At 42.4% G+C, this 26,343-nt stretch overlaps 1 protein-coding gene across 1 annotated transcript; it reads left to right on the top strand.

Moving 5' to 3' along the window:
• Positions 1-4,963: 4,963 nt before the first annotated feature.
• LOC118358592 (E3 ubiquitin-protein ligase KCMF1-like) lies at positions 4,964-18,426 on the top strand. Its single transcript, XM_052479718.1, has 8 exons — positions 4,964-5,176; positions 6,607-6,774; positions 7,147-7,286; positions 7,542-7,643; positions 8,126-8,306; positions 15,421-15,509; positions 16,084-16,316; positions 16,505-18,426. The coding sequence occupies exons 1-8, from the start codon at positions 5,161-5,163 to the stop codon at positions 16,794-16,796; spliced, it is 1,221 nt and encodes a 406-aa protein (XP_052335678.1). The 5' UTR covers positions 4,964-5,160; the 3' UTR covers positions 16,797-18,426.
• The last annotated feature ends 7,917 nt before the right edge of the window (positions 18,427-26,343 follow it).

The following is a 26,343-nucleotide window of genomic DNA, read 5'->3' as shown; positions in this document are numbered from 1 at the left end:
ATGTAGTTTTGGGTATCAGGGAAAATGTATGGACTAAAACGTATGTAATTTTCTTTAGGAATGTAGTGAAGTAAAAGTTGTCAAAACTATAAATAGTAAAGTACACATACCCCAAAAAACTACATAAGTGGTACTTTTAAAGTATTTTTACTTAAGTAATTTACACCACTGAAACCAAACAGGGCTTTTTGTAAGGCAACAAAGTACGATTTCAGCTCTAACACCTGGTCTACATTTGGGTCAATGACATACATACTAGTATTGTCTGCATACACATGAATATCACATGTTTTAACGGATAGACCAATATTATTTATATAAATAGTAAAGAGAACAGGTCCCAGTACAGACCCCTGCGGTACACATTTTGTAATACCCAGGAAACTAGACTGAACACCATCAGAAATCACACATTGAGTCCTGTCTGACAGATAATTCTCAAACCATTTGCAAGAAACCTGATCCAGGCCTATTTTAGTCAACCTTTGAATGAAAGTGTGGATATTGTTATGGTCAATTGTATCAAAGGCTTTGGCCAGGTGCACCAAGAGACAGGATTTCTGTTGGAACAGTAGCCCATCTGGTCTACTTCTATCTGCCTCGCTTGATGACTACAAGTCTTCATGTCATCCCCCTTAGTGACCGTCTGCCCTTGTTGCCCTTTGTTGTTGATTTCAAATCGGTAAAAACAGCCAGCTTTCTAGCAATGTTGGCCAGTGACTAAAAATCTCAATGTAATTAATTTTACATTCAAGCTGTAACACAAAAAAAATAAAAATTTGGGGGAAAAAAAATCAGGGGGTGTGAATACTTTCTGAAGGCAGAACCACAGTTATCAGTACCTGTCTGTCTGTCTGTCTGTCTGTCTGTCTGTCTGTCTGTCTGTCTGTCTGTCTGTCTGTCTGTCTGTCTGTCTGTCTGTCTGTCCGTCCAATTAAACCCCCATAACCGACTCATCCTTGTTCTGACGGACATTCTGTCGTGGTTTCTACCCGCCTTAAGCCAGCACCTAAGGTTTCTTATTATTACTATCATTCATGGTTCTTTGATTCTCTTCCACCCAACCTTATTTTTAACTCATGTCTATGTACATAGTTTCATCTGGCAGACTACTAACAGTTATTTTCTCCTTAATAGCACTTTTATGTGGTTAAAAACAATAGAAATGTTTCAGAAGTTCAACTCTAGCGCACTCTAGTGGCCAACAAAAGAAACTACAACGTCCTCACTGTATAACAAGAAGCTGTATTGGAATGGAGTTTAAACAAATTCAGAGATCGATCAGGTAAAGATGTATGTTCCTGTGAGGGTACTTGTAGTGTAGAATTGGTACATGGCACATGTAGCAAAACACAGAGATGATGTAGGCTAACAAATAACACAATTTGACAGTTGACAGGCAACACAAGAGCCAGGAGGACACACAGTATAAAGTTCTTAATCAATCAATCATCCAATAGCTATTTAAATATATATCTATATATTTTTTTAAATCACCTTTATTTAACCAGGTAAGCTAGTTCGATATAGCGAGATACAGCTAGATAGTCAGATGTAGTCATACATTACCTTGTTTAGCCAGAAGAGGATTGGCTTCCTCTGTGAGCCTGGTTCCTCTTAAGGTTTCTTCAGTTTTTTTCCTGGACCTCTGTGGTTCTTGCTTGCTCTCTAGACGGGGGTTGGGTTACTTTAAAACACGGAGACAACAATCCCGGAAATGATCAAAGATAAACACACAACAAACAAATGGTTAATTAACCTACATCTTAGATTTCAAGTATCTTACCTGCCTTGATGTGTATCTGATGGGCGACACCGAGGTCCTTACAATGTGGATAACAAATCATTTTGGGGGAAACTCAGTTGAGGTCTCAACTTACTGTTGAGAGTTAGAATAGTAGAACACACAAGGTGCAACATCATAACCAAGAAACCTGGTTATGCATCAGCAGTTTTCCTCTTGTTAGTCTATATGTCCTTCACTGACAGTCACTCGATTCGCCCATGTCAGTTAACATGTTTTAAAGATTGGTCAATTTAATCTAGTTTGTCTAGCCAGCTGTCTAAATGTGCAGTAATCACGCACCCAAGGGCCCTCCCTACACATTGATTTGTTAGTCACTTTCACTCAGATATCATATTATAGAGATTCTCAGGTCCTTTTTTTAAATACTTTTTTTAGCCAGTAGTTCTGAAAGTTGTACTCAGGGGCCAAAAGTGGTCCCTGAAAATGGTGCACTACATCACAATATGTGCAGATATGTGCACCACGTTATTGCTTTCTTTCTCGCTCTGCTGCGCGTGCATTGCTAGCTGTCACTCAAATGAGGGTCTAAAGCAGGGGTGTCAAACTCATTTCGCATCGTGGGCCACATACGGCCTAGGGAGATGTCAAGTGGGCCGGACCATTAAAATTATACCATACTCTGCTATAAATAACCAAAATATCATGTCTTTCCTTTGTTTTGGTGTAAAGAAGCACAAGAACATTAGGAAAATATTGAAATTTAATGAACTATCCTTTTACAAAACATTTCATGAAACACCTCATATTTCCTTAGACAAATGTGCAATTTACTTTTATCATTCACAAATATGCATTGCAACTGATCCCACTGATTGTACAAAGGCACAAAACTTTAATTGGTACTGAAAAATATAGTAATGCACTTTAAGATTAAATGAGACTTTTAAAGAAAGGAATTTTTAAACCACTTACACATACGCATATAAAATCTAAATGTAATCCCTGCGTACACCTTACAAACTAAGGAGAGTGATTTTAAATGTGTAATGAAGAAAGTGTTCGCCTGTCCTGTAAATCTGTAAACTTCATACATGAAACATACATACACATACAATACATACTGAACATTTATGGAGTTGTATGAACAGTAGAATTCCATCACACAACTTTTGTTTTGAAGCTGCTGACTAACATTAAAGTGCACATTTTTTAAATCACCACAGTAAGGATTCATCTTCACAGAGCTGTATTCTTTCAATGCAAACAGTATCTAAGGCAGCATTTTAAAGGTGTTAGTCTAGTCTGGACTTGTATTTGTACCTGAAACTTGGCATCTTTTGGCCTGTACAAGTGCATCAACACCAGGTGTCATGTCCTGACTAGCTGTCACTTTCAGAATGTCATTTAAGTGCTTGTTTGTGAGCCTTGAACGCATTTTTGTTTTATTGATATTCATCACTGAGAAAATTTGTTCACAAAGGTAGGTTGTCCCAAACATGCACAAAATTTTAGCAGCCAGGGCTGTTAATTTGGGGTACCCTGGTAGTAGATACTGATAAAATCTGTCCAGACCTACAGAGGCAAATTTGCCCTTCAAATCTGCCGAGTATTCCTCGTCAGGCTAATATTGGCAAAAGCTTGTCGCTTCTCGGGACATACAAGTTCAGCCGCCTTCATCATGCATCGTTTAACAAAGTCACCGTCGGAATACGGCTTCGGTGCTAATGCTATTTCGCTAGCAATTAGGTAGCTGGCTTTTACCGCTGCTTCACTGACTTCTCGGCTCTGGATGAAAGTTGACTGCTGTTTCCTCAGACCCGCCAGCAATTCGTTAATCTTATCTCTTCTCAGTTGTCCTTGCAAGCCGTCATATTTTTCGCTGTGATGAGTCTCGTAGTGGCGTCGAATATTATATTCCTTCAATACCGAAACTTGTTGCAAACACACCAAGCACAAAGGTTTTCCGTGCATCTCTGTAAATAAATAGGACGTGGTCCATTTTTCTTTGAAAATTCTACACTCCTTATCTACTTTTCTCCGTTTGGATAACGACATTTTGGCTAATGATATTAACAACGTCGTAACAAGCAGCAGATGGCGCATTGATACCGTCTGCTGTTTTCAGTCTGTCTCAGTGATGCGGCTTGTCTTCTACTCTGATGGAAAGAGTGCGCCCCTTAGCGGATAATCCATGAATTGCATCGAATTAAAAATATTAATTCCATGTCTTTTATGCATTTTTTCCACTTTCAAATTATCCTGCGGGCCTGATCGAACCTCCTTGGGGGCCGGTTCCGGCCCGCGGGCCGTATGTTTGACACCCCTGGTCTAAAGGGTCTAAAGCTTGTGTATGAACGACACACTGACACACACAGTCCAAAGCGGGAGGTTTCAAAAACACTTTAGATGTCGCCAAAGTTCCAGAGCAAAATGGGTAGAATTGGGAAGAAATTTGCTGTAAAATTGCAACAAACAAAAGTTCTGTAAAGCAAACTTATTTGTTTACCCTTTGTTAATAAAAATGTGTGTAAGCGGCCAATTGTATCGCTAATAGGCTATGTGTTTGTAGATCGACTGAGCTGAATGAAGCTACAGCAACCAATGAGATATAGGCTGGGGTCATTTTAGCTTTGTTTTTGCTGTTCTCCATATAGCATTTTAGAGAAATACATGAAATGATCTTCAACTTTCTGGATCTCACTAAAACTGATGGGGACAGTCAGTTTTGTACACTGCTGCTGATATCTATGCATAGTCACTTCACCCCTGCCTACTTGTACAAATTACCTCGACTTTACCTGTACCCCCGCACATTGACCCGGTACCCCCCTGTATATAGCCTCGTTATTGATATTTTGTGTTACTTTTTATTATTATTATTTTGTTGGTAAATATTGTTTAACCTCTTATTGAACTGCACTGTTGGTTAAGGGCTCATAAGTAAAAGCTTTTCACGGTAAACTCAATTGTTTTATTCTGCGCATGTCACAAACAAAGTTTGATTTGAGTAGCAGTATGTGGACAACAGTGCCCTCTGGCGTCCTTCTCCCCCCCCCTTTAATATTTAGATGCACTATTGTAAAGTGGCTGTTCCACTGGATGTCATAAGGTGAATGCACCAATTTGTAAGTCGCTCTGGATAAGAGCGTCTGCTAAATGACTTAAATGTAAATGAGTAGCAGTATGTGGACAACAGTGCCCTCTGGCGTTTCTCCGGCGCATTTGGACGGTGACACAGCAAGCAGCAGCAAGGCGGCGGAGAAAGACACTGTCACTGTGCCAAACGGGATCCTTCATGAGGAAGAGGCCAGGGGACATCCAGCCCCGGCTTCTATTCTCCAGCCGATATTACATTGCGTGGTTCAAGCCAGTGTGAGCCCGTAAAGGGGGGGGACTGTGTTAATGTCCATAGGATGTCCCGTCATGAAGGTAAGAAGTTTATAATAATAAGAAAGACAAAGTGCTTGGACGAGAGAGACCGCAGCGAAACGATTGCTGGCTAACTAACGTTTACATGAAGATCTTCGTGTATTTGTGTAATGAACGCTGTATTAGAATGGCTGCCGCTATACATTTATCCACTTTATCTAGTTCCTGTGCTTTATTTGGTATATATTGTTATAGCTAAAACACTTAAACGTATCTTGGTAACTTTACTAACGTTAGTTGGGGCGCAATGGCACTGTTTCTATTTTCCAGACTTAATTAAACTCATTCGTACGGTAGTTAACCTAGTTGGACAGCATCTAGGTTGCTAAACTAGATAACTGGAGAGTTTTAGTTATCTTTTTATTTTATTTTTATAACCTGTCGTGAGTTAACTAGCGAGCTAGTTTTACTAGGTTTAAGGCAACAAAAGGAGGGGGGAAAACATCATTTTATACATGGGAAAATGTATTCATTATCGTGTCTTGTCAAAACATCACCTTTGGAAAAAAAGTGTCCTGGTTAGTTTTTATTCTTGTTTTCTTTGCGCTGTCATCAAAGTAGCCTTTTGGACGAGGCCTTTGCAACCGAGGCCTTCATCAGTAGCAAGTTAGCGCTGTAGATATTTAGCATGGGGTTGCTTTTATTTATTTTATTTTTTTAAATCCACCAAAACATACTTTTTAAAAATATTTTTTTAAAGGAGTTAACTAGTGAGACCCCGCTTCTGAACCGGCTAGTTGTACAAACTATAGGTAGTTAACTATGTTGACCAAGCTGTGTTGGAGTCGCTGTGCAGAGTTAGCTTTAGCTTAGCATTTTATTGTATAACAGCACGACCTGTTGTAGTCAATCGGCTGCAAACCCTCGGTGGTCCGCATAGATGGCTATCTAGATGGGTCAATCATTTACACGTTTTTATTTTAAATTCACGCCAGTCTTAAATAACAAAAGGGCCTTCAGTTCTGCACAGAGCCAGTCGTGCAATTGCCTGCCTTTAAAAAAAAAAAAAAAACTCTGTGAGATAGCTGTCCATGCTGGGTCTATGCATTAACACATATTTTAAATTCATGTCAAGTCTTTCATCGGCTTAAATAACACCGGCTATCAATTCTGCACCAGAGTTGCAGCTATATTGGCCAATGCAGTTCAGCATCTTCTTATTTTTATTGTTGATTTAGTCACATGGACACTGGAAATGTGAAACGGCTGTGTTTGTGTAGCTAATAGGCTAGTTGATGTTATGAGTGTTGTGCCAATATGTTGGTTGTGTATTATAGCTCGCTAAATGCTACAACGTGATGTCTTTTGTTGCTCTGACTTGTGTGTTGTGGGGTTATAGGACAGGGTATTGGTCAAAATGGTCCTGTGTTTTGGGGTTATAGGACAGGGTATTGGTCAAAATGGTCCTTCTGTGAATTGTCTTTCCCCAGGTGTGAGCTGCGATGCGTGTTTGAAGGGCAACTTCCGGGGGCGGCGGTACAAGTGTTTAATTTGCTACGACTACGACCTGTGTGCGTCGTGTTACGAGGGCGGAGCCACAACCACCAGACACACAACAGAACACGCCATGCAGTGCGTACTAACCAGGGTCGACTTCGGTGAGTACACACACCCCTGCATATACACCACAATCAGACACACTACAACTCACACCATGCAGTGCGTACTAACCAGGGTCGACTTCGGTGAGTACACACACCCCTGCATATACACCACAATCAGACACACTACAACTCACACCATGCAGTGCACACTAACCAGGGCCGACTTGAGTAAGTACATAGCTATTAACCAGACGGGAGACGCAAAAGACAAACACCACAACTAAACACCCTGAAAGCGCATTGTCTTTCTGTCCTTCCAGACCTGTATTATGGAGGAGAGGCCTTCCGTTGAGCAGTTCCTGCTTTTACTTGTCCTTACTGTCTAACCCTGTCCCCCCTCCCCCACTCCTGTCTGTTTTACTATAGACCTATACTATGGAGGAGAGGCCTTGTCAGTGGAGCAGCCACAGGCCTTTACCTGTCCCTACTGTGGCAGGATGGGCTACACGGAGACCTCTCTTCAGGAGCACGTTGCTGCAGAGCACACGGAGACCTCCTCAGAGGTGGTAAGTCTACCACTGCTTTTCTTGGACCCGGGCATGGAAACACAAGTCTTTAGGCCAAGCACCAGTGTAAATATCTGCAGTGGGAAAAGAGACCAGTGCTTCCTCTAGATTGTTTTCCAGACAGGAGGGAGGGGCAAAAACATGTCCCCAAATCAACATCCAGCAGCCATGTTCAGTAAAATGAACAGTGTGTTCAAATGCATTAGATGTGGAGCATGCTCAGATGGGCTTGTGTCCTCTCCTTCTCCTCTGCAGATCTGTCCCATATGTGCTTCGCTGCCCGGCGGGGACCCTAATCACGTGACGGACGACTTCGCTGCTCATCTCACACTTGAACACAGAGCCCCCAGAGACTTGATATCCTTTACCCCTCCGAACCTGGTTCCTCTTGGTGATTTTTTTTCTTTTTTTTTCTTCTGTGCTTTCGTTTCTGCTTTGGAATCTAGACCGTCTAATTGCAATGCACTCTGGTTTAAAAGGGGCGATTATAAAATAAAATGTGATTGATTGGTCTACAGTCCACTCAGGCTAACCCTAACTTAATATCCTTTTTTACAGGCAAACAGAATACTACTCTACTTTACTCTTACAATGTAATGCTCAAATTGTGGGGCTTTCCACTGAAAGTTCTACTATCTAACATGGAAAACCCCCACAACATGTCAGTGTAAAGCTCATCAAGAACCACAGGGCCATCCGCTGATCACCACTGGGTACTGCAACAAACTCTGTCTCTGTGTGTGTCTGTGTGTGTGTGTGTCTGATGTGTGTTGCAGTTTAGCCTCTTGTGAGTGTATTTCATGACGTGTCCATAATGTTCCTTGACGGTGTTGCTTCACGATGAGTCGAGCGGGGTGCGGCACGTGCGTAGGATGTTCCACCCGGGTCGGGGTCTAGGGGGGCCGAGGGCCCGTCGATCCAACATGCACTTCACCTCCTCAACCTCCGGGGGGAGCTCTACCACACAGACCTCTACACAGAGCTCCAACTACAACAGGGAGGCCATGGATCCTATAGCTGGTAGGACACACACACACAGAGCTCTGACTACATCAGAGAGAGAGAGAGACAGCAGATTTGTCAAAAGAGAACATGCACTGTGTAACACACCCACCCAAGGCCCTTGTAGACCAGTCTAGACTGTAACACACCCACCCACCCAAGGCCCTAGTAGACCAGTCTAGACGGTAACACACACACCCACCCAAGACCCTTGTAGACCAGTCTAGACTGTAACCCACCCAAGACCCTAGTAGACCAGTCTAGACGGTAACACACCCACCCACCCAAGGCCCTAGTAGACCAGTCTAGACTGTAACACACCCACCCACCCAAGGCCCTTGTAGACCAGTCTAGACTGTAACACACACACCCACCCAAGGCCCTTGTCGACCAGTCTAGACGGTAACACACCCTCCCAAGGCCCTAGTAGACCAGTCTAGACGGTAACACACCCACCCACCCACCCAAGACCCTTGTAGACCAGTCTAGACTGTAACACACCCACCCACCCAAGGCCCTAGTAGACCAGTCTAGACGGTAACACACCCACCCACCCAAGACCCTTGTAGACCAGTCTAGACGGTAACACACCCACCCACCCACCCAAGACCCTTGTAGACCAGTCTAGACTGTAACACACCCACCCACCCAAGGCCCTTGTAGACCAGTCTAGACTGTAACACACCCACCCAAGGCCCTAGTAGACCAGTCTAGACCCTTGTAGACCAGTCTAGACGGTAACACACCCACCCACCCAAGACCCTTGTAGACCAGTCTAGACGGTAACACACCCACCCACCCACCCAAGACCCTTGTAGACCAGTCTAGACGGTAACACACCCACCCACCCAAGACCCTTGTAGACCAGTCTAGACGGTAACACACCCACCCAAGGCCCTAGTAGACCAGTCTAGACGGTAACACACCCACCCAAGGCCCTAGTAGACCAGTCTAGACGGTAACACACCCACCCACCCAAGACCCTTGTAGACCAGTCTAGACGGTAACACACCCACCCAAGGCCCTAGTAGACCAGTCTAGACGGTAACACACCCACCCACCCAAGACCCTTGTAGACCAGTCTAGACGGTAACACACCCACCCAAGGCCCTAGTAGACCAGTCTAGACGGTAACACACCCACCCACCCAAGACCCTTGTAGACCAGTCTAGACGGTAACACACCCACCCAAGGCCCTAGTAGACCAGTCTAGACGGTAACACACCCACCCAAGACCCTTGTAGACCAGTCTAGACTGTAACACACCCACCCACCCAAGACCCATGTAGACCAGTCTAGACTAACACACCCACCCACCCACCCACCCAAGACCCTTGTAGACCAGTCTAGACGGTAACACACCCACCCAAGGCCCTAGTAGACCAGTCTAGACGGTAACACACCCACCCAAGACCCTAGTAGACCAGTCTAGACGGTAACACACCCACCCAAGACCCTAGTAGACCAGTCTAGACGGTAACACACCCACCCAAGACCCTAGTAGACCAGTCTAGACGGTAACACACCCACCCACCCAAGACCCTTGTAGACCAGTCTAGACGGTAACACACCCACCCACCCAAGACCCTAGTAGACCAGTCTAGACGGTAACACACCCACCCAAGGCCCTTGTAGACCAGTCTAGACGGTAACACACACCCACCCAAGACCCTAGTAGACCAGTCTAGACGGTAACACACCCACCCAAGACCCTAGTAGACCAGTCTAGACGGTAACACACCCACCCAAGACCCTTGTAGACCAGTCTAGACGGTAACACACCCACCCAAGACCCTTGTAGACCAGTCTAGACGGTAACACACCCACCCAAGACCCTTGTAGACCAGTCTAGACGGTAACACACCCACCCAAGACCCTTGTAGACCAGTCTAGACGGTAACACACCCACCCAAGACCCTTGTAGACCAGTCTAGACGGTAACACACCCACCCACCCAAGACCCTTGTAGACCAGTCTAGACTGTAACACACCCACCCAAGACCCTAGTAGACCAGTCTAGACGGTAACACACCCACCCAAGACCCTTGTAGACCAGTCTAGACGGTAACACACCCACCCAAGACCCTAGTAGACCAGTCTAGACGGTAACACACCCACCCAAGGCCCTAGTAGACCAGTCTAGACGGTAACACACCCACCCAAGACCCTAGTAGACCAGTCTAGACGGTAACCCACCCACCCACCCACCCAAGGCCCTAGTAGACCAGTCTAGACGGTAACACACCCACCCAAGACCCTAGTAGACCAGTCTAGACGGTAACACAAGTTATCCTGATTGGTTCAATGCCTGATGTGTTTTTTAATTATTTTTAATGACTGAAAAATGTACATCCTGTTGTGTACATACAGGGCCTCTTTATGACGGCGCCTTCAGAATGTATTCACACCCCTTGACTGTTTCTACCTGTTGTGTTACAGCCTGAATTTAAAATGGATTAAATGGAGATTTTGTGTCACTAGTCAGGTTTCCAGCCAAACTTTTTATGCGTGTGAAGTACATGCCGGATAAAAGATGTCACGACAGGATGGAAACGGCTACACTGAACAAAAATATAAAACGCAATATTAAAAGTGTCGGTCCCATGTTCATTGAGTTGAAATAAAATATCCCATACGCACAAAAACAAATGTTTGCGTTCCTGTTAGTGAGCATTTCTCATTTGACAAGATAATCCATCCACCTGACAGGTGTGGCATATCAAGAAGCTGATTAAACAGCATGATCATTACACAGGTGCACCTTGTGCTGGGGACAATTAAAGGACACAAATATGCAGTTTTGTCATACAACACAATGTCACAGATGTCTGAAGTTTTGAGTGTACAATTGGCATGCTGACTGCAATAATGTCCACCAGAGCTGTTGCCAGATAATTGAATGTTAATTTCTCTACCATAAGCCACCTCCAATTGTGTTTGATAATTTGGTAGTACATCCAACCGGAAACCATGTGTAACCACTCCAGCCCAGGACCTCCACATCCGGCTTCGTCTGAGACCAAGCCACCCAGACAACTGATGAAACTGGGTTTGCACAATCGAAGAATTTCTGCACAAACTGTCAGAAACCATCTGCGTGCTCGTCGTCCTCACCAGGGTCTTGACCTGACTGCAGTTTGGGGTCGTAGCCGACTTCAGTGGGCAAATGCTCACGTTCGATGGCCACTAACCCGCCAGAGGTGGCCGTTCTCCCCTTCCACTGCTCACCGTTTCGATTGGCACGCTGAGGTAGTCTGCTCTTCATGGAAATGAATCCCGGTTTCAACGACCGGGCAGACAACGTGTATGGTGTTCTTGTGGGCGTGTGGGCGAGTGGTGAACAGAGTGCCCGTGGTGGGGTTATGGTATGGGCAGGCATAAAAGCTATGGACAACGAACACAATTGGATTGTATCAATTACAATTTGAATGCACAGAGATACCGTGAGGAGATCCTGAGGCCCATTGTCGTGCCATTCATCCACCACCATCACCTCGTGTTTCAGCATGATAATGAATGGTCCCATGTCGCAAGGGTCTATACACACTTCCTGAAAGCTGAACATGTCCCAGTTCTTCAATGGCCTGCATACTCACCACTCCTAGAGCATGTTTGGGATGCTCTGGATCAACGTTTACGACAGCGTGTTCCAGTTCCCGCCAATATACAGCTACTAAGCACAGCCATCGAAGAGGAGTGGGACAACATTCCACAGGCCACAATCAACAGCCTGATCAACTGTGTGAAGGAGATGTGTCACGCTGCATAAGGCTAATGGTGGTCACACCAGATACTGACTGGTTTTCTGATCCACACCCCTACATTATTATTATTATTACTATTAAACCAGCATTTCTGTACTAGTGAACTGTAACTCAATTAAAATCTTTGAAATGGTTGAATGTTTTTTTTTTAAACGGACTTGCTGATTCACATGAAATCTGTCGCCATTTGGATTGAAACCTAGCTACGGACCATTACCCCATAATGGCAGTAGCAGTGTTTTTAAAAAATGTTTACAAATTGATTTTAAATTTTAAAAACTGAAATGTCTTCTAAGTACTTAACCCCTTTGCCTAAATGCCTAAAAACTGAACCAAAAAAAATAGAAACGCGACATGAAACCATTTTACTGCGTTACACTTCATAGAAGGAAATCAGTCAATTGAACTAAATTCATAAGCCTTAATCTATTGATTTCACATGACTGGACAGGGGCGTAGCCATGGGTGGGCATAGGCCCACCCATTTGGAGTCCAGGTCCAGCCGATCAGAATGAGCTTTTCCCCACAAAATGGCGATATTACAGACAGAAATACTTCTTATAGTTACCACCCTCAGACGATCCCGCAGATGAAGAACCTGGATGTGGAGGTCCTGGGCTGATGTGGTTGTGAGGCTGGTTGGATGTACTGCCAAATTCTCTAAAATGACGTTGGAGGCGGCTTCTGGTAGGGAAACAAACATTCTCTGGCAACAGTTCTGTTGGACATTCCTGCAGTCAGCATGCCAATTGCACACTCCCTTAAAACTTGACTTCTGTGGCGGCGTGGGACAAAACTGCACATTTTAGTGGCCTTTTGTTGTTGCCAGCACAAAGTGCACCTGTGTAATTACCATGCTGTTTAATCAGCTTCTTGATATGCCACACCTGTGAAGTGGATGGATTATCTTGGCAAAGAAGAAATGCTCACAAACAGGGATGTGAAGAAAGTTGTGTACAAATATTTGAAAAATATTTTATTAAAAGCCCATGTAAAATGGGGCCAACACTATATGTGTACTTACTCAACGTTTTATATTTTTGATCAGTGTAAGTTAAGGAGTAAAAAATTTGCTTCACAAGTTGCATGGACTGACTGTGTAACATGGTTTTTAAATGACTACCCCACACACACAATTATCTCTTAGGATCCCTCAGTCGAGCAGTGAATTGAAGTACAAAGACCAGGGATGTTTTCCAATTCTTCACAAAGAAGGGAACCTATAGGTAGATGGATAAAATAAGCAGACATTGAATATCCCATTAAAGCACGGTGTAGTTATTAATTACACTTTGAATGGAGTATCAATACACACAGTCACTACAAAGATACAGGCGTCCTTCCTAACTTAGTTGCCGGAGAGGAAGGAAACTGTTCAGGGATTTCACCATGAGGCCAATGGTGACTTTAAAACAGTAACAGAGTTTTAACCTGTTACTCCTACCCCCTACTTTTTCGAACATTCTGTTAAAAATCGCCCTGCTACTCATGCCAGGAATATAGTATATGCATATGATTAGTATGTGTGGATAGAAAACACTCAGACGTTTATAAAACTGGTTAAATCACGGCTGTGACTATAACAGAACGTGGGTTTCATCGAAAAACGCAGGAAAATCTGATCACTGAAAATGCAAAAATATATCCATGCGCCACTAGAACCCATTGTTGAACGTGAACCACATTAAATGGGGCCGAGGTTGCAATACCTACAGCTTCCACACGATGTCAACAGTCTTGTCATTTGCCTACGATTTGTTTCTTGGTCAAACGGACACGATGCAGCGCATTTCTTCCGGTCTCTGACCGGATATTTTAGTTGAGATTTACCCGGACATTATTTCCAGACGTACAGCTATATAATATACATCGCCTCGTGATCAATTTGATCGATTATTAACGTTTACTAATACCTAAAGTTGAATTACAAAAGTATTTCGAAGTGTTTTGTGAAAGTTTATTGACTTTTAATTTTAAAAAATGACGTTACGTTATAAAACGCTATTTTTTTCCTTGATCACACAGTCTTCATAGATCGATATCTAGGCTATATAATAGTGATGTTTATGGGACATCTAGGAGTGCCAACAAAGAAGATGGTCAAAGGTAATGAATGTTTTATATTTTATTTGTGCGTTTTGTGTAGCGCCGACTATGCTAATTATTTTGTTTACGTCCCCTGCGGGTCTTTTGGGGTGTTACATGCTATCAGATAATAGCTTCTCATGCTTTCGCTGAAAAGCATTTTAAAAATCTGACTTGTTGCCTGGATTCACAACGAGTGTAGCTTTAATTCAGTACCCTGCATGTGTATTTTAATGAATGTTTGAGTTTTAACGAGTGCTATTAGCATTTAGCGTAGTGCATTTGCATTTCCAGATGTCTAGATGGGACGCCTGCGTGTCGGGTAGGAGTAAGAGGTTAATGGCTGTGATAGGAGAGAACTGAGGATGGATCAACAACATTGTAGTTACTCCACAATACTAACCTAAATGACAGCGTGAAAAGAAGGAAGCCTGTTTGCATTAAGGCACAAATGTAAAACTGCAAAGAAATTAATTATGTCCTGAATACAAAGCATTACGTTTGGGGCAACACACATCACTGAGTACCACTCTTCATATTATCAAGGATGGTGATGGCTGCATCATGTTATGGGTATGCTTGTCATCGGCTAGGACTAGGGAGTTTTTGGAGATAAAAAAATAAACGGAGAGTACCACCTTGCCCGAGAGAGATTTACATGGTTATCAAAATGTCACGCCAGGGTACGGTGTATATACACGAGAAACAGCCCTTTTTAAGTGTCTCTAAAATCAGCTATGGGGAAAAATGAATGGTGGAAAAACAATTGGAACCATTTTCCTGTTTGACTGCTAGGTTTTATGGGTATTATGACACCTGCACTGTGGGTTTCAATAGAGCTAAGCACAGGCTAAATCCTAGAGGAGAAAATGGTTCAGTCTGCTTTCCACCAGACACTGGGAGACAAATTCACTCTTCAGCGGGACAATAGCCTAAAACACAAGGCCAAATATACATGAGTTGGTTACCAAGACGACATGGAATGTTCCTGAGTGGCCTAGTTACAGGTAATCCCACTTTGTAACACAGCAACAACAACAGAAGGGACAAAGTCCAGGGGTGTGAATATTTTTCTGAAGGCAGTGTAGATGCATCACTTAACTTCATTCTTCTAGTCCTGTTGATAGTACCATTTTATACATGCTGTGTACGTTACAAATAAACATGCATTTGATATGATTGACTCCTGTTCGGAAACACCATATCTCACACTCTCACGGTCTGGTTAGGGCTGAATTAATTTTGTGCCTCCCCCCCACAACTCAATCTCTCTCCCCACACAGAGCTTCTCTCCCAGTTGTCGGGGGTGCGTAGGTCGGCGGGCGGCCAGCTGAGTTCAGGTCCTTCAGCCTCCCAGCTACAGCAGCTCCAGGTAGGTAGTCCAGAGGTTAGAGGAGAGAGCCGGAGGTTAGAGGCGAGAGCCGGAGGTTAGAGGAGAGAGCCGGCAACCAGAGGTTAGAGGAGAGAGCCGGAGGTTAGAGGAGAGAGCCGGAGGTTAGAGGAGAGAGCCGGAGGTTAGAGGAGAGAGCCGGAGGTTAGAGGAGAGAGCCGGAGGTTAGAGGAGAGAGCCGGAGGTTAGAGGAGAGCCGGTTTGAATCCCGTTCCCCCTCCTTTAGCTGGTGTCAGTATCCTAGAATCTGTAATGCAAGTATGCCCTTAAAGCAAAGTACTGAACTCATATCTTACTTCTCCTGAACCCTCCTACTTCTCCTGAACCCTCCTACTTCTCCTGAACCCTCCTACTTCTCCTGAACCCTCCTACTTCTCCTGAACCCTCCTACTTCTCCTAAACCCTCCTACTTCTCCTGAACCCTCCTACTTCTCCTGAACCCTCCTACTTCTCCTGAACCCTCCTACTTCTCCTAAACCCTCCTACTTCTCCTGAACCCTTCTACTTATCTTCATGTTTCTTCTCCTCTTCTCTCCTGCTCCTCTTCCTCCTCTAGATGCAGCTCCAGTTGGAGCGGCAACAAACCCAGGCTGCCAGACAGCAGTTGGAGACGGCCCGGAGTGCCACGCAACGCAGCAGCCGTACCTCCACCAACGCAGGGCTGAATGCCAATCCAAGCCCAGGACATCACAACGCCAACCCCAGTTCCAACTCTACCAGCCCCAACCCGGGGCATCACGAGTTCACGACACACACACAGCAGAGCAACTCCCAGTTCCTCCTCAACAGGTTAACTACTGTGTGCTACACTTCGTTTTAACCTTCTTCTTTTTTTGTGTGTGTGTGTGTGGTTATTCTAGTTTAGGTAATATCTGTTGAACAAGAGACTTGTTCTGAGGCTGTCTGCTACATGTAGGAGAATGGATTGTATTTGTTATTATTTGTAATGGAGTGCCATCTCTTTCTAACTCCTCCAGACTGAGTGAGCCGAGGTTGACGGAGGCGGAGCGTCAGCTGAGTGAGGGCCAGTGGGCGGACCGCTCTCTCTTCGTCACGGAGCTCCTCCTCTCCACCCTGCTGGCCGATCCCGACCACAGCGAAGATGACGATCTCCATGACTACCACGACGCCGTGATCCGAGGTTCTGACGCGTTCAGTGATTTCGGCACCTTCGGAGACATGGGCTGCGTGGAGGTCATGACCTTGGACGTGGCGTTGGAGAACCTCAACCTCCGAGAACAAAAGGAGCAGCGACCCCCGCCTCTTTGATGACGTCACTACAACGTTTAAACCACCAACTGCCGTTACCGACCGTCGCTTGGCAACTGAAAGAAATAAGATTGCAGCTCTTTTCTTGGCTTCGGTTATTATTAATTTTGTTTTCTTTGGCTGGGTGACGTCAACTCACTTGTCACCCCTCCCTCCCTCGACCCCACCCCACGTAGTGTACATGAAAGTCGGAAGCAAGACGAGAGAATGTGAACGTGAGAGAGCGAGAGAATGAACTATATATAAATCTCTATATATATATATATATATAAATAAATCTATGAAAAGAAAGCCGATAATCAATTCCGCATGAAGCTGTGTGTTTGACCCTAACAGGTCAAGGTAGGATAGGTAGGTAGCCATTTTGATAATTTATTATCATAAACGAGTGCACAGACACACACACTGAGAGGAGGCGGCAGGCAGACAGGCTCTTCCCAGCAGGCTAAGCTGTTCTTTGTTTATGGTTAGGAATAATAAAACCGGGCTTGGCTGATTTTACCACAACAAACGTTGGTATGTTGAGATTCTTCACCCTTAACCGTCAGACGTCTTCCATTAGAACGGGGTTTTGGGTACCACGGAGATGAAACTAATCTCTTTTGGTCCTATGATAAGCGTTTGTGTCTGTGGGTACTTTCCTGTCCTGTCATCTATCTATATGGGTGTTCCAATTCTACACTAATTATTATTTTCCTTAAGACTGTTTTGATTCAATGGTTTTAATCCCATTTATTTAGCTCCTCCCCCCCATACCCAGGATGACATCACTTCATGGGGCCAATGTTGCCTTGCTTTGTGCCAACTGAACTGTGTCCCCTTTTGAATTTCACATGGAGAGAAGCTGTGTACAGTTTGCATATGCACTACATAAAGAGATCCTAGACATGGGAAAGCCAATGGACAATCACATGAAAACTAACCTGATTCTATTCTCTCTCCTGACAGTTTCCTTTGTTGTTTTGTTTGTTTTTTTGCTGGACTGATAGGCCTTTTCTCAATTGGATTTGCTCAACTCTTGCGTCCTCCCTCTTCCGTCATCCTCTGGCCTCCTTTTGAAAAAGGTCAAAGGTTATCGAGGAGAGGGGAAAGTGGATGAAAATGCGCCTGTATAAAATGACTCCTCCAATCACGCGTCATCAGGCAAACTACGTTTACAGGGCGGAATCCCAAAATAAAATGTATAAACTGATAACTAAGAAAGCTAGTGGTGCAAAACATTTTATAGATAAAAAAAAAAAAGGATAAGTAGAATATAGTTTTAAATGTTTGCATGCTTTTCTTCTTCGATGAAAACAGTAGCTGATTTGAAGGGGGGGGCTGATTTCAAAACTCTTCCACGAAGGACTCAGGGTAGGATACACATTTGCGTCCTTGCCAAAAAAGGAGCCTATTGAGGGGAGGACCGTCTTCCTGTTAACCAATTGACACTCTTCCACCACTTATCAGTTTCCCGGGTGACGGAGGAGAGAGATTGAAGGACATCCTTTTGCCTCCACTGCTACCTTAACAAATGCAATGTACTGTCTGATGATGACATGGTTTGGGTGTTTGGGAAAAGGTCAAAAGACAGGGTCAACTGTTCAACCTGGAGGAGAACAATAAAATTGTTTTGGATGTAAAAAATTAACCACACCGATCTTGCTGTGAATGTCTCAAGACTCAACTTAATGCGCCGACCTCCCTGTCACTGCTCTGATGACCTGTAGCTGGCTTACATTGTTGGAGGTGCAACAGGCAGACAGAGATGACCAGCGGGTAACCATCTATATAACTATAAACCTAACCCAGTAGGTTAACCATCTATAACCCTAACCCAGCAGGTAACCATCTATAAACCTAACCCAGCAGGTAACCATCTATAAACCTAACCCAGTAGGTAACCATCTATAACCCTAACCCAGTAGGTAACCATCTATAACCCTAACCCAGTAGGTAACCATCTATAACCCTAACCCAGCAGGTAACCATCTATAAACCTAACCCAGCAGGTAACCATCTATAAACCTAACCCAGTAGGTAACCATCTATCTATAACCCTAACCCAGTAGGTAACCATCTATCTATAAACCTAACCCAGTAGGTAACCATCTATTTATAACCCTAACCCAGCAGGTAACCATCTATCTATAAACCTAACCCAGTAGGTAACCATCTATTTATAACCCTAACCCAGTAGGTAACCATCTATTTATAACCCTAACCCAGTAGGTAACCATCTATCTATAACCCTAACCCAGCAGGTAACCAACCATCTTACTTTCAGCACTTGCACTGGGCCTCTATTAGGATTGAATCATTTCCAGGTATTTTACAAAATGATCAATCCCGAGAATAAATCACCTTTCTCCCGTGTAATCCGGTATTTCCCGCCAAAAACCAGAAGCGTAATTCAAAAGCATTATAAAGCATATAAATAGGACTATGTCTGGATGTGAAAAGAGATTTAATCGAACATTCATGTCTGATTAGCCACACATTAAATATATTTTATGACCCCTTACTTTAAAGACATTTAATGAGCCAAACCCCCCAAAATACAAACATATTGTGCGGTCATCCAATAGGATAGGCTATATGATATGGGGAGTAGCGGATGACTAAAGGATTACAAAATCAGTAAACGTGATGTGTTACCTTACCAGCAAAAATATTGTAATCAGATTAAAAACTAGATGATTATTTAGAGAATTACTTTTAAATTCAGAAAGGATGTTTGCGGGGAAAGAATTTGTTGACATTTCTCTGTTTTCTCAATGACATTCAAATAAGCATTGAAAAAAGGCGCAAATGTAAGTTTGTTCCACCTGAGAGAGTCTGACCACAAGTCAGAGACCACTATGATGTCAGAGACACTATGATGTCAGAGACCACTATGATGTCAGAGACCACTATGATGTCAGAGACCACTATGATTTATCTTGGCCAGGTCACAATTGTAAATGAGAACTTGTTCTCAACTTGCCTACCTGGTTAAATAAAGGTGAAATAAATAAAAATAAAAATGATGTCAGAGACCAACCACTATGATGTCAGAGACCACTATAATGTCAGAGACCACTATAATGTCAGAGACCACTATGATGTCAGAGACACTATGATGTCAGAGACCACTATGATGTCAGAGACCACTATGATGTCAGAGACCACTATAATGTCAGAGACCACTATAATGTCAGAGACCACTATAATGTCAGAGACCACTATGATGTCAGAGACCACTATGATGATACACCAACTGTGTTTGATGGATTGTGGGAAAAGAGCAGGAATAGTATTTTCTAGGCAACAGTCCAAGCTCTGTCTTCCAATGGTACAACTGCTGTCGGCATCCAAACATTCTCCAACTTGAATAAACGTTTGGAGGTAAGGTTGATGACATCAGTGGTGTAATCTACGGCGATACGGATATCACTTATTAATTCATATTTACATAGCACATTGATGTGAATCACACTGCTGCTCTCTCATGTAGCTGTTTGCTCCTTACGGATTGTGGTTGTTGTGGATGACTGTTCACAGATCTAAACGTGTATTTGAACCCAATAATGGTTGAATTCAAAAAGTTTAAGCTGCCCATCAATCTAATTCATGTTGATAAAATATCCATAAGCCTAATTGTTAATTTATTTATTTAACCTTTATTTAACTAGTGGACACATCCTCAAATTTGTACACTTTTGATATGACTTAAAGGGGCAATCTGTAGTTGCTACATCCATTTTTGGACTTATAAATTATATATTTATATCCATTGATTCTTGAGGAATATATAAATGCCTCATGAGTTTAGATCAACTAATGCTCTCCATGAGAACCCAAAATATCAGCTTGTTTTTCTCCAATGTTTAAACACTGTCAATGTAAACAAACACGGTATATCCTCATAACATGGTTACAACTATCATGTTGATATCATGGATGGTCAGTCCTGTATATCCTCATAACATGGTTACAACTATCATGTTGATATCATGGTGATCAGTCCTGTATATCCTCATAACATGGTTACAACTATCATGTTGATATCATGGATGGTCAGTCCTGTATATCCTCATAACATGGTTACAACTATCATGTTGATATCATGGATGGTCAGTCCTGTATATCCTCATAACATGGTTACAACTATCATGTTGATATCATGGTGATCAGTCCTGTATATCCTCATAACATGGTTACAACTATCATGTTGATATCATGGATGGTCAGTCCTGTATATCCTCATAACATGGTTACAACTATCATGTTGATATCATGGATGGTCAGTCCTGTATATCCTCATAACATGGTTACAACTATCATGTTGATATCATGGATGGTCAGTCCTGTATATCCTCATAACATGGTTACAACTATCATGTTGATATCATGGATGGTCAGTCCTGTATATCCTCATAACATGGTTACAACTATCATGTTGATATCATGGATGGTCAGTCCTGTATATCCTCATAACATGGTTACAACTATCATGTTGATATCATGGATGGTCAGTCCTGTATATCCTCATAACATGGTTACAACTATCATGTTGATATCATGGATGGTCAGTCCTGTATATCCTCATAACATGGTTACAACTATCATGTTGATATCATGGATGGTCAGTCCTGTATATCCTCATAACATGGTTACAACTATCATGTTGATATCATGGATGGTCAGTCCTGTATATCCTCATAACATGGTTACAACTATCATGTTGATATCATGGATGGTCAGTCCTGTATATCCTCATAACATGGTTACAACTATCATGTTGATATCATGGATGGTCAGTCCTGTATATCCTCATAACATGGTTACAACTATCATGTTGATATCATGGATGGTCAGTCCTGTATATCCTCATAACATGGTTACAACTATCATGTTGATATCATGGATGGTCAGTCCTGTATATCCTCATAACATGGTTACAACTATCATGTTTATATCATGGATGGTCAGTCCTGTATATCCTCATAACATGGTTACAACTATCATGTTGATATCATGGATGGTCAGTCCTGTATATCCTCATAACATGGTTACAACTATCATGTTGATATCATGGATGGTCAGTCCTGTATATCCTCATAACATGGTTACAACTATCATGTTGATATCATGGATGGTCAGTCCTGTATATCCTCATAACATGGTTACAACTATCATGTTGATATCATGGATGGTCAGTCCTGTATATCCTCATAACATGGTTACAACTATCATGTTGATATCATGGATGGTCAGTCCTGTATATCCTCATAACATGGTTACAACTATCATGTTGATATCATGGATGGTCAGTCCTGTATATCCTCATAACATGGTTACAACTATCATGTTGATATCATGGATGGTCAGTCCTGTATATCCTCATAACATGGTTACAACTATCATGTTGATATCATGGATGGTCAGTCCTGTATATCCTCATAACATGGTTACAACTATCATGTTGATATCATGGATGGTCAGTCCTGTATATCCTCATAACATGGTTACAACTATCATGTTGATATCATGGATGGTCAGTCCTGTATATCCTCATAACATGGTTACAACTATCATGTTGATATCATGGATGGTCAGTCCTGTATATCCTCATAACATGGTTACAACTATCATGTTGATATCATGGATGGTCAGTCCTGTATATCCTCATAACATGGTTACAACTATCATGTTGATATCATGGATGGTCAGTCCTGTATATCCTCATAACATGGTTACAACTATCATGTTTATATGATGGTGGGCAGTCCTGACATCCATAGTTCTGTCTATTAATCTGAGAATGGTTACATTTCTCCAGGCTAATACCTCATCTTTTTACCAAAACAGGCGAGGAGGGCGTGTTGTTATCGTTTCATCTGAGGATTTGACCTTTAAACAGCTGCATATTATCAAGATATCAAAGTGTCACCCAGTTTTAGGCTGGGTTTCTGTACAGCACTTTGAGATATCAGCTGATGTAAGAAGGGCTATATAAATAAATGTGATTTTATTCATAGCATGGAACTGAGAAAAATGGCTTTTATATACCTTGGTTTCACAGTAACATTACTGCTAACGTGACCCCCATTTTCTCCAAAACACAATAGGAGGCAGAGGCAGGATACTTGTCCACATGATTAAGCATGTATTTAATTTAGCAAAAAATGTCAAACTCATTTTGGACCAAATGAGCTGTTACTGCCTTTTTGCTTGGTAGGTCAGAGTAGGCCTATAGCAAATGCAGCATATGCCATTCATTTCTCACATGTAAATAGCACTTTTCAGTACTGCTCAAAGCCATTCCATGAGCGCAGCATTTATTTTTCAACTCAACTCAATGAGCCCAATCAGTCGTCCATGACAACACAATGATAAACAACACAGTAGGGCTGGCTAATAAGTCCTTAGTTTTGGGGGTCATTCGCAGGTAAAACTATTTGGCTAATCTATACTTCCATATTTCCAAGTCCTATTGTTGAAGATCAAGAGGTATAACATTTATTGGAATGACTGTAATTCTGATAGACTTTGGGTTTTAATGTAAATATATAATTTACTCGTATTATTATTATATGTAGTTGAACGCAATGGGTTAGAAGAAGCCTACATAACCAACCCATACAGTAAAATGTAACATCCATATGGCCAGTTATGTCAACTTTAACATTGATTTATCCTGCAATAGATTTAATTTCAAATGGTAACATACATTTGTCTTCTTCTAATGTCGCTTTTAAAAATCAACGGAATGTAATCAGATTACGTTACAACATTTTTGTAATCCGTTACTGATGACAATTTTCGGGCCGGTAATTAGTAACTAACGGGTTACATTTAGAGAGTAACCTGCTCAACTCTAGATATGGGCTACTGCACATTACGCACGACAGAAAAACATAAAAGCCCACAGATGTAACTAACTATATGCTCTCTTGGCTAAATAAATGAAACTAGCTCTAGTAGGTTAATTTTTTTTGAGTGTGAACTGTATTATAGTGTGTTATATGGATTGGAATTACGCACATTGTTCAAACCATGATACAACTGAAGAGAACATGCGATTCCGGTGCAGTACGTGCGGCCTACAAAGTTACAAGTGTAGGCTAACAAATGTGATTTTAATTTTAAAATATAACAGGGCCTATTTGTACAATTAATAGAGTGACGCATATATACTTTTCATAATTCCCCTATTGTTATTAGCTTAACAACTCTTTGTCGTTGCTTCATTACTTCCTCGCGTTCAACAGTTAAAATGAAATACGTTTGTCTTCATCCTCATCATTCTAATGACATCCTTGAATAATATAGGACTAGATTTAGATGCAGAAGGCTTTCACTGCTCTTCGCGAATATGGAATGGTTATGGATCTGAATAAATAACTGCTGTATCCTACCGCCAGCCTGCTCTTTCAAACTTCATGTGAGTTATATTGACTGCTGTACAGTATTTAACATTCAGCAACAACAAAAAAAGAAGAGCTTTCGTCCCTCTTCGAATAGTTTAATAGTATTCGAAATGCTAAAAAAAATCATGTCCAGCAAGCTATTCTAGTCCAGGAGCTAAACAGTGTTTAAAAAAGTAAAACCAGTGGATAAAACCAGTGGATCCTGCCATTCAAACCAAACCTCTATTGATTCTCTAAGTGGCAATCAGTACCGAGCAATGCCCTCTAGATGACAGCAGACCCCTGCTTTTGGATCTACCACGTCTCAGTGAATAGAGTGACGATACCAGCTGATTTATTTATTTAGTCTTTTCCTTTTCCCCTCTGTGTTCTTTGTAATCCCTCACCCCAATGTATTCCTCATGTGTGTTTTTTTTTATGTGCATTAAGTTTGTTACAGATTTGGAATCTGTTTATGGATATTTTGTTGTTCTTCTGCTTATGTGTAATTCAACCAGCACTTTTGTAACGGCGTTCTTCGTTTGTGGAAAGAGAGTCGGACCGAAATGCAGCGTAGTGATTACTCATACAAAAACAAAAACAACAAACGGAACGAGAAACCTAATTACAGCCTATCTGGTGAAACTACACAGAGACAGGAACAATCACCCACAAAATACACAGCGAAACCAGGCTACCTAAATACGGTTCCCAATCAGAGACAACGAGAATCACCTGACTCTGATTGAGAACCGCCTCAGGCAGCCAAGCCTATACAACACCCCTACTCAGCCGCAATCCCAATACAAAAACCCCAATACGAAAATACAACAACATAAACCCATGTCACACCCTGGCCTGACCAAATAATAAAGAAAACACAAAATACTAAGACCGAGGCGTGACAACTTTAGTGACTGCCAAGTTGTCCATACTACTTCCCAACCGATTTGAGGTCTTGACCAGCAATGTACCATTGGGTGAGTGTAATCTTCCCCCACCAGACCAGAGTAGACAGACCGGTAGATCTAGTGGCCTATCAGACCCCCTGTTGACTAAGTAGCTACTTACTGTAAACCATACATCATTCTGATATAGCAAGATGGAAGCTGTGCTTCTCATTTACAATGACGGCCTGGGAACACAAGAATAATGACCATTTAGTGAGGAAGAAAAATGAAGATTTCCTCTTCACTTTCTATTCAGTGTGGATACGCCCCAAATAGCACCCTAGCGTCATTATATAACGCACTACTATTTGACCCCTATGGTCCCTGGTCTAAAGGGGTGCACTATGTGAAGGGAATTAGGGAGCCCCTTTGAGACATATCCTGTGTGATTTGTGATGCTCTCGTTGCTTTGCAACGGGTGCGAACGGTGCCAGCATTCCATGCTGTTACCATAGGGACACTAATGAAGACCTCCTTTTTGATGCAGCACTAGCGCTAACTCAGCAGAAAAAATGCGAAACGGTACTCGTGAATAACTGACAGAAAAATCGAATATAAAGAACACAGCGCGTGTGTGTGTGTGCGTCCATCCTAGGACTCCCGTTGCTAGAACATAACATTCACTTTTTGACATCAGCATTAGATAAAATATATATTAACATGAACACATTTTGCCTGGTCACATTATGAACTCCCAGAAGAACTCATCATCAGAAATACATGACAAGTGGTTGCCAGGAACATCACATTATTGTGACTTTAGGCACTAAACAGGAGAAAACAAGCTCAAACGAGGAGGCGCTACTTAAACTTGCTACGGGGTACCTTAATGAATACGACCCAATTTTAACATTCCCCTGGTGGCCCAGAGGGACAAAGCCAACCTTTTTCATTAAGAAGCATTATACGTGCCTCATGAACATGAGAGCATTAAGTAACCTGCATCTCATAAAAGAGACGCTTAAAGGTTTTCAAATCTCTCCTCGGGGACTTTCAGCCATTCCATGTATTTTTACTATTTCCCAGCTAGCACACCTGATTCAACTTGTCTGTCAATTATCAAGCCCTTGATTAGGTGAATCGGGGTGAGGTAGTTCAACAAAATGGTGAAACATCTGAGGGGTTGAAAAGCTCTGGATTAGGCCTGTAATTTTCATCATAGGTACACTTCAACTATGGCAGACAAAATGAGAAAGAAAAATCCAGAAAATTACATTGTAGATT

Source organism: Oncorhynchus keta, chromosome 25, assembly GCF_023373465.1.
Source record: "Oncorhynchus keta strain PuntledgeMale-10-30-2019 chromosome 25, Oket_V2, whole genome shotgun sequence".
Classification (NCBI taxonomy): Eukaryota; Metazoa; Chordata; class Actinopteri; order Salmoniformes; family Salmonidae; genus Oncorhynchus; species Oncorhynchus keta.
This window is presented reverse-complemented; position numbering and strand designations above follow the sequence as displayed.

Bases quoted from the DNA above. Each gene is read 5' to 3' on its own strand.
- LOC118358592 (XM_052479718.1), top strand. The intron at 7,287-7,541 runs GTAAGTCTACCA...TCTCCTCTGCAG, and splicing joins CGGAGACCTCCTCAGAGGTG to ATCTGTCCCATATGTGCTTC. The intron at 8,307-15,420 runs GTAGGACACACA...CTCCCCACACAG, and splicing joins GGCCATGGATCCTATAGCTG to AGCTTCTCTCCCAGTTGTCG.